The following is an 18,837-nucleotide window of genomic DNA, read 5'->3' on the forward strand; positions in this document are numbered from 1 at the left end:
AGTGGGGTGCTGGGAGAGTCACGGCCCTGGGGGCAGGGCCACGGGCCTGATGGGGACAGCCCGAGGGCTCCCCCTCCACCCCGGCATGGCCTCCTGGGAGCAGGCACCGCCCCGCGCAGGTGGGCAAGGGGAGACTGAGGCCACATGGCTCGCCGTCCTGGGAAGTGGGACGGGCCCGCATCCAGGGAAACTCTCGCAGCGCCATTTCAGCAGAGCAGAGCGCCTCCACTCGGAAGATGGACTCAGCCTCCCCCTGGCCTCCCTGCCTCCACCCGCTGTCCTCTCTGGGGCTCCTGAGACATTCTGAACTGCACAGGGGAGCTCGCTGTGTACCAGGCTCCACTCCAGCGTGGCTGACCCCCGCTCCCTCAGTCCACTGCAGCTGGGGCATTCCGGTCGTTTATGGATGAGGCTCAGGACGGAGGCTGCGTGGCCTGCCCGTGGAGAGTGGAGGAAGGAGTCACACCTTTATTTACCACGGAAAGTGGACTTTTTTCCCCGCCACCTTCTGGCCTCACTAGCCTTCCTCGAGGTAGGTTCGGGCTCTCCCGGAGGCGGCTTCATCTTGGTCGCTGTCCACTGGGGCCGGTGGTGATGGGCTATAAGACCTGCGGACGAGCTTCCCAGGGAGGGTGGGGATCGTGTAAGCAACTTTACAAGTGTAACCCTCAGAGTCAGGTCGGACGGTGTAAAGGACGCGACCCCGGACCCCGGGCCGGATACGCTTACGCTGCCCACCCTGGCAGGTCGGTGGGACACCCACAAGGGCGGGAGCTTGGAGCCCGCATTTGATCTGTCACTTTGGCCCAAAGACGCACCTCCGTGCATGCACGCCAGGCCCCGCGTGTCCTCAAGCTCGCCGTGGTCCGGCAACTGGCGCGGCTGGTTCCGCAGCGCCTGGGCCCGGTGGGACGGCGGCAACTCCGGCCGCAGGGGCCCGCGGTCCGATCCGATGGATGTGGCTTGGATGCGCGCCAAGAGCGCGCCTGCCGCCTCCCGCTGGCGCGCCTCGCGCTCCAGCGCTGCCTTGCTCTCCAAGAACTGATGCCTCGCGCGGTGGAGTAGCTGCATGTCCTCCACACGCATTTGCAGTAGATCCCGCTCCAGAGCCCGGATCCGGGCCAGCTGCTGCAGCTGCAGCTCCTGCGGGCAGGGCACAGGTCAGCACCGGTCCGCGGCGCGCACCCACCTCGCCCGGCCCCAGCCCGTCCTCACGGGCGCGGTAGATTGACGTCAGCTCTGCGCGCTGCCTGTAGATCTGCGACAGGTCCACGCCGCTCTCCCGTTCACGACGACCAGCGGAGTTGGCGCAGCGCAGCGCTGCGCTGCGCGCGCGTGCTCCGGTAGCTCTCGTAAAACCGGTTCTCTTCGCGCAGGCGCGCCGCCTCGCTGTCAACCAAACGGTTATCGGCCCTCAGTTGTTCCAGTCGCTGATTGCAGGCCTGCAGTTCCTCAGAGCGCCCCTTGTGCTGCCGATGCAGGTACTGACGGCGCTCCGACAGCGGCGGCTCGGCGCCCTCTCCCGCCGCGGCCCCCTGGCGCCCGGAGCGCGGCCCCTTCTTCTTAGGCGCTATGGGTCGGGGCCCATAGCCCCGACCCCCCAAGCCCGAAACTTCCGGCTTCGACTGACTCTAGGAGTCACGAACCTGCGGGAGGCAGAATCAGGAGTTTGGGGTCAATCAGGGGTCAGCGTATTGTCCCCAACCTTTACCAGTGGGGTCTTACCGGACCCTGGCCGCGTCCTTCTGAAAGTTCAGGGCTGGAAGGCCCCAGACCTTACCTTGAAGTCTTGTCATTGTGAGGGGACATACATCTACTTCAGACATGTCTGCTCTTCTCAGACTTAGAAGCTAAGCCCCTGGGCTTGGGGCCCACCCTTTCCAGAATCAGGCCCAGCTATACCCTGATTCCTCTGTCTTCCACACTGGGTCTCTGGTTTTCAGAGTCTTCTGTCCTTCCTCTGGCCCCCATAGCTGTTCCTTCTGTGCACCCCATCTCAGTATCAACACAATAATGCCATATCTAGTTACAGGTCTGCTTGCCCTAGGGTAAGCTGAATTCCCCAGAGGCAACAGTTAGAACCGGACATGAAACAATGAACTGGTTCCAAATTGGGAAAGTGCAGTTCAGTTCAGTCGCTCAGTCATGTCTGAGTCTTTGTGACCCCATGGACTGCAGCATGCCAGGCTTTCCTGTCCATCACCAACTCCCAGAGCTTGCTTAAACTCATGTCCGTTGAGTCGGTGATGCCATCCAACCATCTCATCCTCTGTCATCCTCTTCTCCTCCTGCCTTCCGTCTTTCCCAGCATCAGGGACTTTTCCAGTGAGTCATTTCTTAGCATCTGGTGGCCAAAGTATTGGAGCTTCAGCTTCAGGATCAGTCCTTCCAAAGAATATTCAGAGTTGATTTCCTTTAGGATTGACTGATTTGATCTCCTTATAGTCCAAGGGACTCTCAAGAGTCTTCAACACCACAGTTCAAAAGCATCAATTCTTTGGTGCTCAGCTTTCTTTATAGTCCAACTCTCACATTCATACATGACTACTGGAAATACCATAGCTTTGACTAGATGGACCTTTGTTGGCAAAGTAATGTCTCTACTTTCAATGAGACATCAATGACATCTAGATTTGTCATAGCTTTTCTTCCAAGGAGAAAGTGTCTTTTGCCCCTTTGCTCACAGGTGGGGACTAGGGAGGGGGACCTACCCAGAAGGATGGCAAATGGGTTGTGGGCAAGCTGAGAGCCATGAAGGATGTTTTATGGGAAGGACACTGAGGAAAGCAAGGCCCCTGACGCCTGCTCTGAGGCTGATATCAGACCACAAGGCTGTGAGATACACCCAGAGTCTTGCCTTTCCTCTGATAGAGAAACTGAGGTTTCCTGAGCCTTGGTTGCTTTCGGGCAGTGAAGATACCACCAAAAGAGATTAATCTTTCTTATCTCCCTTGCTGACTCTGTGCGACCCCGTAGACGGCAGCCCACCAGGCTCCCCCGTCCCTGGGATTCTCCAGGCAAGAACCCTGGAGTGGGTTGCCATTTCCTTCTCCAATGCATGAAAGTGAAAAGGGAAAGTGAAGTCGCTCAGTCGTGTCTGACTCTTAGCGACCCCATGGACTGCAGTCTACCAGGCTCATCCGTCCACGTGTGCAATGAGTGCGGTTGTGCAGTAGTTTGAACATTCTTTGGCATTTCCTTTCTTTGGGATTGGAATGAAAACTGAGCACATGAGTCATGATTATATAATTATGAAGTATCCTGCTATGTTACTTCTGGGTTTACATGTGTGGAAAATTGCCTTCTGCAGGATGTAAGCAAAAACGTGTTCCACACTTAGTCTTGCACTCGTAAGAAAGGCGGCTTTGGGGTCTGAATAGGATTTTGAGAGGTAGAAAACATGAGATAATGGTGTAAAAACCAAGAGACAGGAAAAGAAAAGCAAGTTTGCGGAAGAATGAATATAGTGTTTTGGCTGAAGCAGAGCTGCATTAAAAGATAGCGTTGGGGACTTACCTGGTGGTCTAGTGGTTAAGACTCTGAGCTTCCATGCAAAGGGCATGTGTTCTATCCCTGGTCAGGGAACTGAGATCCCATGTGCTATGTGTCACTGCCAAAAAACAAAAACATCCACATAAACAACAATAATGAAAAAGATTAACAGAGGTGTATTTGGGTAGAATTAGAACAGGAAAAAATTGAACAAGTGAGGAGGCAAAAGAGAAGTTTATTGTGCTCACCTAGGCATGAGGGGCAAGGGCCAGAAGGAATGAAACTTGGAGGGAAGAAAAAGGGAGTGCAGATGAAAGACAGCCTTCAAAAGACAAGTCAGCAGGGCTTGGACACATTAAATGACAGGTGAGCAAACGGAAGAAGACAGAATGACACCAGTATTTTCATTTAAGTTGGTGTGGTGTGTACGTTGACATCAAGAAGAGCAAAAGTAATATTTAGAAGGGCAATGACAGGTTTGACTTTTTCATGTTGAATATGAATTAACAGAGAAACATTTGAAGTAAAATGTCCAGGGGCATTTGGAAAACTTACATTGCTCTGACCCGCAGATGGAGTTGGAAGTCATCTGCATGGAGGACAGAACTGAAAGAGGTCTTTATTATACAAAGATTATAGTGGAAAGGTCATTTAAATAACTTCATACAGAACACCACCACTACATACCTGTAAATGGTGGAAAAATTTAATAGGAAAAAAGTAATTACAGTTATTTGTATGTTATAATTAAAGCAATTTCTATTCTAATTCCAACTGGCCACTAATTCCTAGAATGAGCAAAGAATTAATTTCTTTTTGTCGCTGTTTTATATACCCAGTGAATCTGTGCACCAGTCTCTCGGAATCTACACTCTGTGTTACTTTCTAAAAAACTGTGTAAATGTACATTTATTTTCTAATCTTTTTGTCATCACAAAGTTGTTTTTTTTTTTTTTTAACAAAAATCATTGGTATATTGATTTGAGTTTTGTCTGGTCTCTTATGCACAAATATCACACATAGTCAAAAAGTCAGTCTTGGACTCTTCAACATGTAGTGAAACTTTAAAGACCCTTTTAGCAAGCAATCTGAATGCAAGATCCTTTGATATTTTATTATTGTTTGCCTTGAACTAGCTTTTTGATATTTTTTTTTAAATTGTAGTAAAAGACACGTAATATAAAATGTATTAATACCATCTAAAACTTTTCAAGTGTGCAGTTCAGAGTGTTAAGTATATTTTACATTGTTATGCAACCGATCTTCAGAAATCTTTAGTCCTGAAAAACTGAAATTTCATAACCATTAAACAATTCTCCATGTCTCCTTCCCCTTAGCTCCTAGAAACCACCATTGTGACATTTTCTTTTCTTTTTTAACTTTTTAACCACACTACAAGGCACGTGGGATCTTAGTTCCCTGACCAGGGGTTGAACCTGTGTTCCCTGCAGTGCAAGGGCAGAGCAAGAAGCAGGATTCTAGGTGTTTCTGGGTGCGCAGCTACAGTATCATTATAGTAGTACTAAAATCTCACAAGCACATGTCAAGATCAATATATTTTATTAGTCTAACGATTACAGGGAGTTAAGTTATTGGCCTTAAACAAAGGGCCAATAACTCTGTTTATGTGACATAAAGAATGGAATGAAAATTGGGGGATTTTGATGTCTAGTTCTGATTTTATCACAAAATATGTGACTTTACACAGGTCAGTTTACTACTCAGACTGAACCTCTCACATTTCTTCTGGCTGTGATTCTACACATAGTACGATACACCTTTCCTAAGGCTGACATCTAGTGGATACACTTAAATTTAGTATTTAAAAATGAATAAGCTTAGTTAAGCTATTTTAAGTAAAAGACTCACTAGGAAGCCTGGTTATGTGCAATAAGTACAATAAATTAGGAGACCAATATTGCTCCTTAAATGAAAGTGAACCATGATAAAATAATATTACATCAGATTGTCCTGGCATCTTTGAATTTGATTCAGAGATTACGGGTACTCTTCCATACACCCAGCCATTAAAAATTAAGCCACTAGGCAAATTAGCCGCCTGAGTTGCAAATTTAGAAGAAAGCAAAGAAATGCTTCCTGCTCGAGTGTCCTGCATTCAGGGACAGACACAGGATATGACAAGGGCTAGTACAAAGTTCTAAGTAAGTGACTTAGGAGTGTATAAGATGGTGTATGATGGAAACATGAAAAAAAAGTTCTGAAACTCAAAATTACCTATTTTATAAGGATTATGAAGGTTTTTCTTTAAAAACTATGACCACTGAACAAAAGCAGTATTCTGAATTCACTTTCTTAAAACCTACCACTATTTTGAAATCACGGAAAAATTACATATATCAATACCTGTATGTGGTAAAAATACATACATTGAAAGGCAAGGGAATGATAAACACAAAATCTAGGATACTGGTTATCCCTGGGAAGGCACAGGGCCACAGGAATGGGAAACTTCAGAGGTTTAGGGAATACTCTAGTCCCTCAATGGCTGGTAGATTCATGGAATTCTTTTTAAGCTTTTAAATTCCTAAATAAACTCTAGCCTCCAGCAGACATTCTATTATATAGTCACTACTCAATAAACATTAGTTGAATTAATCAATGAATTAAAATTCAAGTGAAAAAAGCTCGTTCATCAAAGAAGAGCATATCTAAACCAAGGGCATCCGTAAAAGGTGCAGCTTTAGGTCAAATGAAACAAACTGCAACTTTACAAAGTAGGCGGTAAGCTTATGGAATGTGCTAACTACAAAGGAATAATTAAACTGTAAGTTCCACAAAAGCTGCTGCTGCTGCTAAGTCGCTTCAGTCGTGTCTGACTCTGTGCGGCCCCATAGACCGCAGCCCACCAGGCTCCCCCGTCCCTGGGATTCTCCAGGCAAGAACACTGGAGTGGGTTCCCATTTCCTTCTCCAGTGCATGAAACTGGAAAGTGAAAGTGAAGTCGCTCAGTCGTGTCTGACTCTTAGCGACCCCATGGACTGCAGCCTACCAGGCTCCTCCGTCCATGGGATTTTCCAGACAAGAGTACTGGAGTGGGGTGCCACTGCCTTCTCCGCCACAGAAGCTGAGAAACTTAATTAAGGGCAAGGCTAACAGGCAAAGGTTTACTGCTGATAAACTGCTGATAACTAGACAGCAATGTTATCTTCCCACAACACTCTTTATCACCTCCGAACAAATATGCATTGGTATTTCTCATGTTCTTATGCATTACAGCAGTGAGAGCCAAAATTCTTAAAATCTTGATCCTAAAACCTAACATTCATCCTCAGAAAAATCGCCTCTTAACATATCTTGGCGGGGAGGGTAAGGGCTACAGAGACGTTTTCGTCCACTACATATACACATTCTGCCTCATTCTCAAGGAACTTGGGCCTCACTCCCAGGTAAGGAGGTCTCAAGGTGGTGAAAAGGAGGAAATAAGAACCCATCATCATTCTTTTCCCTCAGAGATTTCAGAGCAGAAGAAAAGGGGGAAAGCAGGAGACCTCCAAGCTCAAAGAAATCTGCCAGTATTTGATAAACACAAATAAGAATCTCTAGTTAGTACATTATGACTGTAATGGTTAAGAGGCTCTTAAAAACTGTCCTTCAGGGACTTCTCTGGTGGTCCAGTGGTAAAGACTCAATGCTTTCACTGCAGGGCACACAGGTTCGATTCCTGGTTGGGGAACTAACATCTTGAATGCCACAAAGCACAGCTAAAATAATTTTTTTTTTAATTAAAAAAAAATTTGTCCACTTTCCCTCATAATTTGAATACCTTTTAAGGTATTCTCTGAAGCAAGAATTTCATTTTTTTTTTTTTTTTTTTGGATGGACTGTGGTTTCTTCTTTTTTTTTTTGGCTGTACCGTGTAGCAAATTCGGATCTTAATTCCCCCACCAGGGATCAAATTTTTGCCCCCTGCACTTGAAGCACTCTTCCTAACTACTGGACCATCAGGGACGTCCCTGTGGTTTCTCCATAACGTTAACAGTCACCATGAGGAGTGAAAGATACCAGACAGAAAGGTTTAATATCCAATCATCAACGAGTAAGAAAATCTTAGACCAGGAAGGGACCATCCACACTGGCCTCGGACTGATTTTGAGCTTCCAAAGCAGTGAGAAATAAATTTCTGTTGTTTATGAACCACCTAGTCGGTGGTCCTTTGTTAAAGCAGCCCAAACTAAGACATGCATTAAAATGGAAGACTCAAGCTTGACCATCTAACCTTAGTAAGAATGTATTCTACAACATCTGTCTTTGCCAAGCTGTAATCGAGTCTCTGCTTAAATACTTTATTCTGCATGAGTACATCCAAAGAGGAAGTCATTCTGTTTTCAAATGACACCTTTCTAGACTTGAGTCAATTTTTTAAAACTTTTTAGAAACTTCAGCCAATAATCAAATGACACACTTAATCTGACATGAAGCCCATCCTCAACCACCACACAAAACCTGCATGAAGCTGAAACTTGCTAATTTCTCCTCCTTGGTCCCAGTTCTCACCGGCCTCCTGGAACCAAACTAACCAAACAATCCCTGTGCTGCTTGACAGCGCGGCTTTTAAGAACATCTTTAAAATATGGTATCAGAGTCAGATTACAATGATAGAAAGAATCAAAGGACCATAAGCAAAAAAAAAAACACCCAAAACAAAAACCCCACAAATGTTCTATTCAAAAAAAGCAACTGGCAGACACTTGGTGACATTTTACAAGTCTTGACCTTTTTTTTGTGCTTCGGTAACACAAACATCAGAGCACTTACTATTTGCATCCTCCCTATGACAGTTATGACATTTCTTGTGTTAAACTTTAAGTATCTCAAGCTGACATGCTATTTTTTACATGTTTATTTCATATTCCTTGAACTAGAACGTGAGTTCTCTGAAGGCAGGGTCTCTCCAAGGTATAACTCCTCTTCTACTCCCTTTTCTACAGACTAGGTTGCTGTTTCTGTGATTACGGATTAGCAACTAGAAGTTTTTTCAAAGCTATTTCTGTTAGGATATTTCCTAAGGAATGGATTGTAACTCTACTTCTTTAAGATTAGTTATACAGACATAAAAAACTCTACACTTACTCAAACATGATGGAGAAAGAAAGGTCTAATGGATTTTTCACTAATAGGAGTTCTTTATCTGAGGTTCAGAGAAAGAATTCGGTGATCTGTGAACCTGAACGGGAAACTTCTTACTAACCTTTATGTGAAATTTAGCAATTCCTTCAATTAGGATTATAGGCAACAAGCCACTGTAGGATTAGAAATATCTATTGAACGTGTTATTGGTAAAAATCACAGGTATTTTCATATTACAATTACTACAAATTCATCATTATTTATTTTTTATCATTATTTGAAATTACAGTACTTAACTAAATTGTCACTAAAGGTTATTCTCTAATGTGAGAAGCATCAAAAATTTGTATTTTTAGTATTTGTTAACTGTATTTCAATAATAACGGGTTTCTTTTTTAATTCTATGCATTTTACTTCATAAAACCATGGATCATTATTAGAATTCATGAAACAACAACAAAATAAAAGGGGGGTAACTCCTGCCCTATAATAGAGAGTGTGGGTGAGGTGATTACAATTCCAAAGAATGACCATAACTGTCATAATCATATCCATTATAATAAAATGACAGGTGAGTTTTAAAATATAAATACCTGCTTATGATTAGAAAAAACAAAAAGGGACTTTAAGCTAATCATTTTCACTTAGACAAGAAAAAGTATATCTATAGAAAAATTAATTTTCAAATACCTATTAACTTGTTATAATTAAAACAATCACAGGATTGTAAATGGTTAGGTACTCAGGACCCTTTAACAGCGACTATTTACTGTTGCTGTTGCGTTCTTTACTTTCACCATTTTATAAAAGGACCAAAATCCATTATAGCTAGAATTCTTATATTAAGAAAGTATGTAAAAATGTCTTTCCTTCTAGCTAGCTTCAAAATATACACATACATTTTATTTCTAACTACTAGAACTATGGCTTGGACTTTTCCTGCTCAACTATACTGGTGATAGCTAAAATGACTTAGAAAGGAATTCAAGGAAAAACACATACCTCTCCTATTGAAAGGAAGCTGTAAAAAAAAAAAAGTTCCAATTAATCTACATTACTTCCCATTCTAAGACAGAAACTAAACAATATAAGGTATTTTCCTAGAGACATTTTTAGCAGTTCAATAATATGCACAGAACATTTTTCTTAAATTATGTTTAGCAGATATCACTTTTCATTTAAACCATAACTTTTCACATGTATTTGAATAATCATTTCCCCCAAAGACATATTTACCTTCAGCCAGTGCTGGTGATTCTGTTCGTGTCCCTCCTATCTGTTTAAAGAAAGGAAAAAGGAAGACAGTCTATAACATTATTTTTAAAACAAGGTTTAATTTTATTAAAACTAACTTTAACCACTAAGTTCATCAATGCTATCATATATCACATGTATAAGCCATATCCTTCCCCTCTTGGGTTAACTCAACAACTCTTTATGGAGGACTTACTAAGGCGTTATCTTAAGCCCTGAGAAATATCAGTAAGTGATATACCCTAGTTGTCACCATCAAGATATTCAAAGACAAACAGGTGTACCAAGTACTCAGTTCTCATCAGAGCTTATGAAGCAGGAGGTAACAAGAGAAAAAAATAAAGAAATTCTTTACTCAGATGATAAGAGAAAAAACTAGCAATTCCTCCTTATTCATGTAAAATTATCAAAAGAGGCATGTTTCTATATTCTTATCACAATTTAAGTTCAGTTTCAATGTATTAGAAAATCAGTTTTACTACAAGTACTAAGATCCTTATATTCCATGACAATTATGCCAGAGGCACATTTGGCTAAACTCACTGAACCACAAAGTCCTCTCAAGGACTGGTTTTCCTATTTCAAAGCCTTATTAAATAATTTTAGGTGAAATAAAGTTTTCAGAATGAATTTAACTTTGCAACTAAGAACAACTATAGCCATATGACCAGCTGAATTCACATAGAATGAGGGGAAACATTTGACTAATGTAACTAACCACTTTTATGAGAAGATTTCTTTCCCTATTTATCTGGTACAACCCAAGAGTCCGAGATTAACAAATTTAACAAAACTTCCTATGTATAAAAAATTGGAAGCATCTTGAGGGAATTGGGCACAGTTCTCCCAGTGGTACATGATCTGACACACTCTTCCCAAGGTAGAAATGTGGTGCTATCTCTGATAGAGTAAAAAAAAAAAGAAAGAAAGAAAGAAAATTATACAGATATAGGAACCAAAAGATGAACAGTAGATTGGCAACCTTAGGGTCCACTGAATTAAAATTTCTGATTCTAGGGGAGAAGGGAAGGCACTTCTGTCAGGAGATACAAGAAGAATTCTGAAGCAGTAACCAACAGGAGAATAATGGGAGAGGGTCCTGTAAACTGACCCCTCACCATGAGGACTCATGGCAGCTCCTACACAAGAGACAGTGTACAGAGAACCCAGGGGATGAGACTGAGGCTGCCATGCCCACTGACAACCATAAATGGACAACTATCGCAACACAGCCCAGAAAGCATAAAGTAACCACAGGCGCTGATCCCTTCAGGAGGAAAAGTCTGGGTCACTCCACCAGGAAAATGCCTCAGCCTGTTGAAGGGGGCTGGCTGAAGGTGAGGACAATCTAAACTTAGTAGTTGACTGAACTAAAGAACGTCATTCCTTCTGTCGTAAGTCTAATGTAGAAACTGTGGTCAGCCACCATCTTGAAAGCTTAGTAGTAGGTGGAACTAAATGGCAAGCACCTAATGGTGGGCTGCACAGGACACCCTCCCGCCCCGCCTCTTGTTTTTACTCCAGCTGAGGCACCTCCCCTTAGCGGCTTGCTGCACTGGTGGGGCTCACTTCCTGCTCAGAGGCTTTGCAATAAGAGACGCCTACAGGAACTCTTAGGCCATCCTGAGTCATAATGAACCTGGAAGTATGAAGGTGTTAATACCAAGAGCCTGGGCAATCACTGGCCATTGGTGAGATGAAGTCTGGTAGACAAACACCCTCCTCCTCCCACCAATAGGCGTATTCTTCATATCTTCTCAGGGGGTTTCTTCAAGATCAAGCCCAAATGCTCACAGAAGTGACCAGGTCAATAATACTCCCTTAGATTGACTTTCCTTTTCTGTTTCACTTGCCCCAGTTCTCCAACTTGTGTTTCTCATTTACACTTCCCCCAAGAAATCACCTGTCTGAAGAGTCCCTGTCTTGGGCTCTGCTTCAGTAGGTGAAAACATGTCTAGACATTTGTCCTTCAGGACGCCACACCTCCTTTCCTTTCTGTCCCACCCCACTGGATGCTCCCTCTTCATCTCCTGTGCTGAACTTTTTTGAAATCCCTGAATGCTGACATGTCCCAGGACTCAGTTGCAAGTCCTCCGCTCTCCTTGTGACTTCATCCTATCTCATAACTCTCTGAGTCTAAATTTTGCAAAATCTAAAACTTGCTCAAATTTATTTATCCAGTCCAGACACTTCTCCATCTCTGCACTTTCATAGCATTCCCTACTCAGTATCTCCACTAGGATGTTTTAACAGATAGCTCAAACTTAACATGTTCAAAACTGAACTCATCTCACTCCCCATGCCTGACCGACCCCGCAGTCTCCCCCATCATTTGATGACACTTCTATCCTTACAGTTGCTCAGTTAAAAACTTTGGATTTCTCTGCAATTACTCTTTCTCACATATCCCTTTTCAACTACAACTCTCACTACCTAAAATCTTCATGCTTTCTATTCTACCTCCTGTCCACTCACTGTCGAAGGCTGAGCTGCATTAACATTATTAGATCTACTATTACTTTTGTATTCAAGAGCCTCCAGAACAGGTGGTGCAAAGTGAGATGCTGAGATCATGTCGGAAGTGCTAACTGGGGCTTCGTCTATAGATTGCCACAGCTACTAACATGTCAGGCTAAAAAGGCAGGTGATCTGCTTTTTACAGTACACTGCTTTTTAGCAGTACACTGCTAGGTACTCATATAAAACCATTTTGAGATGTTATGAAGTAATTGAGTAAGTTTTGGAAACATTCAGTAGGCCAAAATAAAGAGTCTGAGGGCTGTATTTGGTTGATGAACCATCAGTTTGCAGCTTCTGCTTCAGAACTTTGTACTGTTTCTAATTGCTGCTATACTATTAATCCTTAATCTGTTCTTATACTTTGCTCGATCAGATAAGAGATGAACAGGAGCTACTTTTGTTCAAAGCCTAACCACTCTGGTTTTTCTCACAAGCTCCTCATGGATCAACGCTACTACAAATGGAATGAATAAACACAGTTCTGCTTTTCCTGCCAAACGAAAACTTCCTTCCCTAAGACCTACTGCAGCCACCCAGAAATAAAACAAGTGGCTTGGCTGGCCACTTGCATAAACCACAGAAGAAAAACCAGTGCCACTTACATAACACCATGGGGGAAAAGCTCTGTTGATTCTGTTTAATTCTTAGTAAATCATGAAATAATAAAACACCTGTAATTGTTTTCACCCTTTGAAATCAAACGTCAAGTCATAAGTAGTGAATATTAGATGATATGTAAATTAGACAATCCAGGATCTTTTATCTACAAACCAATTTCTTTGCCTCCAACAAAACATAAAATAGAAGAGTTATGACTTCAGAGCACTGTCAGCCACATTTACAGCTTTGCAGTATTTCAAATGATGGTACATAAATCTAACTGCATTAATAAATGGTGTTGAAATAACCCCATGGAAAAGTCCAACCTTTTCCACCTAGGTTGCAGTTCTCCTCCACTTGGGTATATGATAAAACATAACTGAATTCAATTTTTTTAAGTTCCCCTTAATATACACAGAGCAATTTAAAAAGCTATCTTAGAAAAGAGCACTTGAAATAAAGGGCCTACTGATTATACTCACAGATCAGACAATATTACGAAAAGTGCATTATGACATAATTCCAACAAATATCTGATAAGTTTTAAATCTGAGAACTTGACAAGGTATTCTGTGTCTATTTGAGAAAAAGGAAACATGCAAGTCTATAAAAATTTTCTGAGAGACAGAATAACAGGTGAGATGGATCCATCCTACTCATCAGAAATTAAAATTTTTTGGCCCTGGGTTAGATATACAGTGAGGGGAAGAAATCAGAAATTAGAATAGGTCCAACTGTATATACATGTTTAAAAAAGAAAAAACCCAACACCAACTATTTATCACAAAGTCTGTTTATGTATATACCACTAAAAGAGATACCCTAGGAGATACTACGATGAAAAAGATTGTGCACTCTAAAAATGTCTAGTCTGAGTATAGCAATTAAAATATTTAAGGTGAAAATGAGTATCATGAGAAATAGCTACACAGAGTGCTGCAGCAATCACGGAATTCCAGCTAGGAGCAGAGCCTGGAAATCAGGTATTAGGAAAGATTTTATGACGCTATGCAGCTCTGGTAGCTGAAGCAGATTTTGGAAAATGAATACAATCTGGGCAAGAAGAAAAAGAAGGTATAAGGTATAAAAAGAACATTCCATGGGAGGAATGTATAATCATCACAGGGCAGTGAAGAAAGAAAACTTAATAAACTGTGGTGAAGTAGTCCCACACTAAACTAAGATACAACCTTCTCAGCCTACACAGACCAGGCAGAGACGAGTCTAAGTCCTCACAGAACGACACGCTGCTGCGCGCACTGGTGTGGCCATGGAGCCTCAGCGCCCGAGTCCAGACGCGCCTCCAGCGCTGCGGCGCTTACACACCAGGGGGCGCTGCTCCAGTGCGGCGGGAAGACCCCGATCCCAAAACCCACCCACGGCCCCAAAGGTGGCATTCCTGTGCTGCGCCTGACATACAGATGTGGCCCCTCTCTGCAGAGGACAATCTGAGGGGACCGCTGCTCCAGTGCGGCGGGAAGACCCCGATCCCCAAACCCACCCACGGCCCCAAAGGTGGCATTCCTGTGCTGTGCCTGACATACAGATGTGGCCCCTCTCTGCAGAGGACAATCTGAAGAATTATCCTGGCTACACCCAACACAAATCTTTGTTGATGTAAGTTAAAATGTCTTATGATATGTAGAGGTCTTGATACCTAATGCCAAAATGCTTTACAAAGATACATCTCAATCTATAATGCCATCAGAACCATGCTTCCTGGACATGAACTTCACTGTTTGAAAAGTAAAAGGTGTGCACTACGGTGTGTTTCTGCACATGCACATACAATATGGTGCCTTCTTTCACAGTGTTTTTAGTGAGCTACTAAATAACGTCGACTCTTTTTACTCTGCATTTGTAAAACTAGTCCTTTCTCGTTTTTCTATCAAGGCCTTACTTATTTTTAAGAGGATCACTGTCACTTTTGAACTCCTTGTTCAGACACTGTTTATATACATATATATATAAATGCATATGATAAAGTTAGACACTGTCTTCAAAAACGATCTACTAGGCTGCCATTTCATACGCACTTACTGTGTTTGAGACACACCGTGCATGATTTATTTCACTGAAGACTAACAATCTAATCAGATTAAAATTATTTGCCTCTTTTCCTTAATGAGGCTTTAAAGCGTGAAGTAGCTTGCCCAGAGTCACAAGAGAGGGAGACGGGAAGGGAGGCAGGGAATGAGTTGGAAAATTATTTTTCAGGAAACTGTTCAAGCAGTACCAGTTATAATATTCCTCTGTGTAATTGTGACTTTCTGTAAAGTAAATATTGGGTTGGCCAAAAAGTTCATTCGAGTTTTCCTGTAATACCGTATGGAAAAACATGAACAAACTTTCTGGGGAACCCAATGTTACCTTCCCATTAACATCCTCTGTAAAATTACGATGATTCCTTAAAGAATAAACCACAGCAGCATAACTGGAAAGCCTGAGGCAGTAGCTTCATAAAGATGATATCACTAGGCTTTGGGAATGTTGTCCAGAACCTTCTCACTGATCTCCTGGCTGCTGTCATCACCAAGCCCTGATTACTGGACTTTCTACAATGGGATTTCTCTAAGACCTAAACTCAGGTATGTTTTGAAACACACAGCAATAAACATACTATAAGATGCATTTGTGGACAACAGGTACTGTGATCATGCCAACCTAAAGATTCTACAGGCTTAAGTACATTCTGTAAAACAAATACATAACCTATTTTGCAGTTGCAAAAACTCAAATTCTTTAAAATAAATGTTTGTTTCAAAGAAAAGATAGGAATTTTTACTGTGGCTCATTTACTCTACTTCATATATTCAAAATTCATCATAAAATTTACACACATGATTAAACTTTAAAGAAATTATAAATAAGAAGAGTGAAAATAACAGGCAAAATAAAAAATTACAACTCTATATATAAAGAAAATACATTTTCCCCATGGACAATTTTGGAAAAGATCAAATAAATATCTATTCATTTCATTACACAGCCTCCTAAGAATATACAGGCTCCAAAATAATCAGTGATTGTATTAGCACTGACATGACCATCCTTTCTAGCTTCTTCCCTGCTTCATCACCTCCCACTACCACCCCTCCTTCCACTCCTAGCCCTACTCTGAACTAAAAAGTTAAAAAAAAAAAAAAAAAAAATTGGCTCATCTCAGAAAAGCAAAGTTGGGTCAGAAACCCTAGAACTGTTTTTCACCACAGTAACAGATGTAAGCAAAAAGGACTGACATATGATCAGGTCAAAGATGCACAAAGAGCTTTTCATGAAGCTATACTTGTGATTAAAAAAAAAAAAAAAAAACCTTAGCAAAGAATAGAAGAATAAAAGATATCTACCCTTACCAAAGCCTATAATAAATAGTCCTTAATGAAGAACTCTTAAAACATTCCCTTTAGAATCAAAATGAGACAAACAAGTCCACGATCAATACTTCTACTCAACACTGTATGCAGGTCCTAGCCAACTTTATAAGAGAAAGAGATTAAAGGTTAAAAAATTTTTAAGGAAAAAACAATTCATAAGTCTGGCAAGGTAACAATATTTTAATCAACATGAAAATCTCAACTGCATTTCTATTTTCCAGTAAAAAGAACAAAAGAGAATTTTCCCCACAGACACAGTTCACAATAACAAAAAGCAATCAGTAACTAGGAATAAACCTAACAAAAGCTTTGCAATTTCTGCATGAAAAACAATCATAAAACTTTAAGAAAGCCATAAAAAAATGTAAAGACATGTTCACAGACAAGAAGACAATACTGTAAGAAATGTAAATCCTTTCTAAAATCCACGTTAATATTCAATACATTTCCAACCGAAATCCCCAAAGTATTCTTTTATAAAACTTAATACGTTCATGCTAAACTTTACATAAAAAAGCAAAAATCAAAAAACAGTCAAAATGCTCAAGGACTCAAAACAAGACAACCTGCTCAATCAGACATCAAGATATAAAATGAAACAACAGTAATTAAGACAGAATGGAATTAACACAAAGACAAACTGGCAAATGAAAGCATTGCCGAAAAGCAGAATGCACAGTCCAGGAATACATACGGACCTTTATGAAGAGGAAGCAAATCCTGAGGGACTGCACTGCAGATCACTGGGGAGAGACTGCGGCATAAATGGAGCCAGGGTAATTAACTGTTCATAAAGAAAGTCAAATCCCTATCCTATACCACAGATAAATCAATTCTCATGGGATTAAAGACTTTAATTTGAAAGGAAAAACCTCAAATTTTAAAAGAAAATACAAAAGTGGTTCTTTATAATCCCAAGGCAGGGAAGTGAAGTGAAAACGCTCAGTCGTGTCCGACTCTGCGATCCCGTGGACTCTATCTAGCCTACCAGGCTCCTCCGTTCACGGAATTCTCCAGGCAAGAAGACTGGAGTGGGCTGCTGTTTCCTTCTCCAGGGGATCTTCCCGACCCAGGGACGGAGCCCGGGTCTCCCGCACTGCCCTTCCCGACCCAGGGACAGAGTCCAGGTTTCCCGCACCGCCTTCCCGACCCAGGGACCGAGCCCGGGTCTCCAGCACGGCCCTTCCCGACCCAGGGACCGAGCCCGGGTCTCCCGCACGGCAGGCAGACGCTTTACCGCCTGAGCCAGCAGGGAAGCCCCGAGGGAGGGAAGGAGAGCTCAATGTAGATAAAATATTGGAAGTATTAACCACAAATGAAAAGCCTGATAAATTTTATTCTATTAGCATCAAAAAAATTCTGCTTATTGACACTTTAAAGAAACTGAATATACAAACCACTAAGCTACAGAAAGCTATTGATGACATATATAACAGAGAAAGGATCAGTATCTAATATATAAAGAACTGCTAAACTCAGTAAGAGCAAGACAAATAAATCAATGAAACAATGGACCACAGTCATAAAGTGGCGTTTCAATGAAAAGAAACACAAAAGTTAAATCCTCAGTCTTGACGTTTATAAGCTAAAGCTGCATGAAATATCATTTTACACCCATGTGATTAGTAAAAATAAAGAGCTTTAACAAGAGTTTGACAAAAATGTTTATCAACAGGTACTCTCAGATACCCAGAATGTGGGATTATCAATTGACAACCACTTTAGGTGATAATTAAGTGATTATCAATCACTTTAGGAAACATTTGGCATTATCTTGTTAAAGTGAACAATCCTACTCTCAGGTATATACCTAGAGAAACTCTTGTATAGAGAAGCACTATTTGTTACAAAGGAAAAAAAGTAACAAAACACTGCAAACAACCTACATGTTCAATGATAGGAAAATGAATACACTGTAGCTTTTTCACACAATGAAAATTTACAGAGCAGTACAAAGGAGCTGTAGTCATCGAGAAGGATATGGATGGAATTTCAGAAACGATGAACTCATCAGAAGTCTTAAGAAGACTACATAATGATTTTCACATAGCTCAAAAACGGCATAATTAAAATACATATTATTTAGAGACACAGACAATTGTGATTTTTTTTAAGCTATAAAAGTGATAAACATATAATTCAGGAAAAATATTTTCCTTTAGGGGGCAGCAGGGAGACTGTATAGGGAAGGAACAAAGCAGCTTCCTAGACCTTAATCAGAGGTGACTTCATGAACTTTCACTTTACGCTTATTAACAACTTATAACTTATTTATCTTTCATATATGAAGTGTTGAAGCACATTATAAGATGGTTCAGGTAAAATGATTGTGTGGATTCTTGGTCTGCATGTCGCGCTTATGCTGATAGGAAACAAGCATGTTTTCTCCTATCAGTGTTAAAACAACAAATCTACACGCAGAGCACAAAGGTGAATGGTACAATTTACTACTCTTTCAGGAAGCTGCTCCACTTTGAAAATAGCAGAAGTTTTTGAGATAAGCCTTGCC

General features: G+C 41.4%; 1 protein-coding gene across 1 annotated transcript; it reads right to left on the bottom strand.

Annotated features, from left to right (window-relative positions):
- Positions 1-497: 497 nt before the first annotated feature.
- On the bottom strand, positions 498-1,826 carry LOC122698213 (coiled-coil domain-containing protein 166-like). Its single transcript, XM_043908888.1, has 5 exons — positions 1,731-1,826; positions 1,490-1,631; positions 1,190-1,389; positions 739-1,143; positions 498-619 (listed from the first exon to the last, which is right to left on the bottom strand). Exons 1-5 carry the CDS (start codon positions 1,824-1,826, stop codon positions 518-520), a joined length of 945 nt encoding a protein of 314 aa, XP_043764823.1. The 3' UTR covers positions 498-517.
- Positions 1,827-18,837: the final 17,011 nt, after the last annotated feature.

The sequence above is a fragment of the Cervus elaphus genome, chromosome 8 (assembly GCF_910594005.1).
Source record: "Cervus elaphus chromosome 8, mCerEla1.1, whole genome shotgun sequence".
Taxonomy (NCBI): domain Eukaryota; kingdom Metazoa; phylum Chordata; class Mammalia; order Artiodactyla; family Cervidae; genus Cervus; species Cervus elaphus.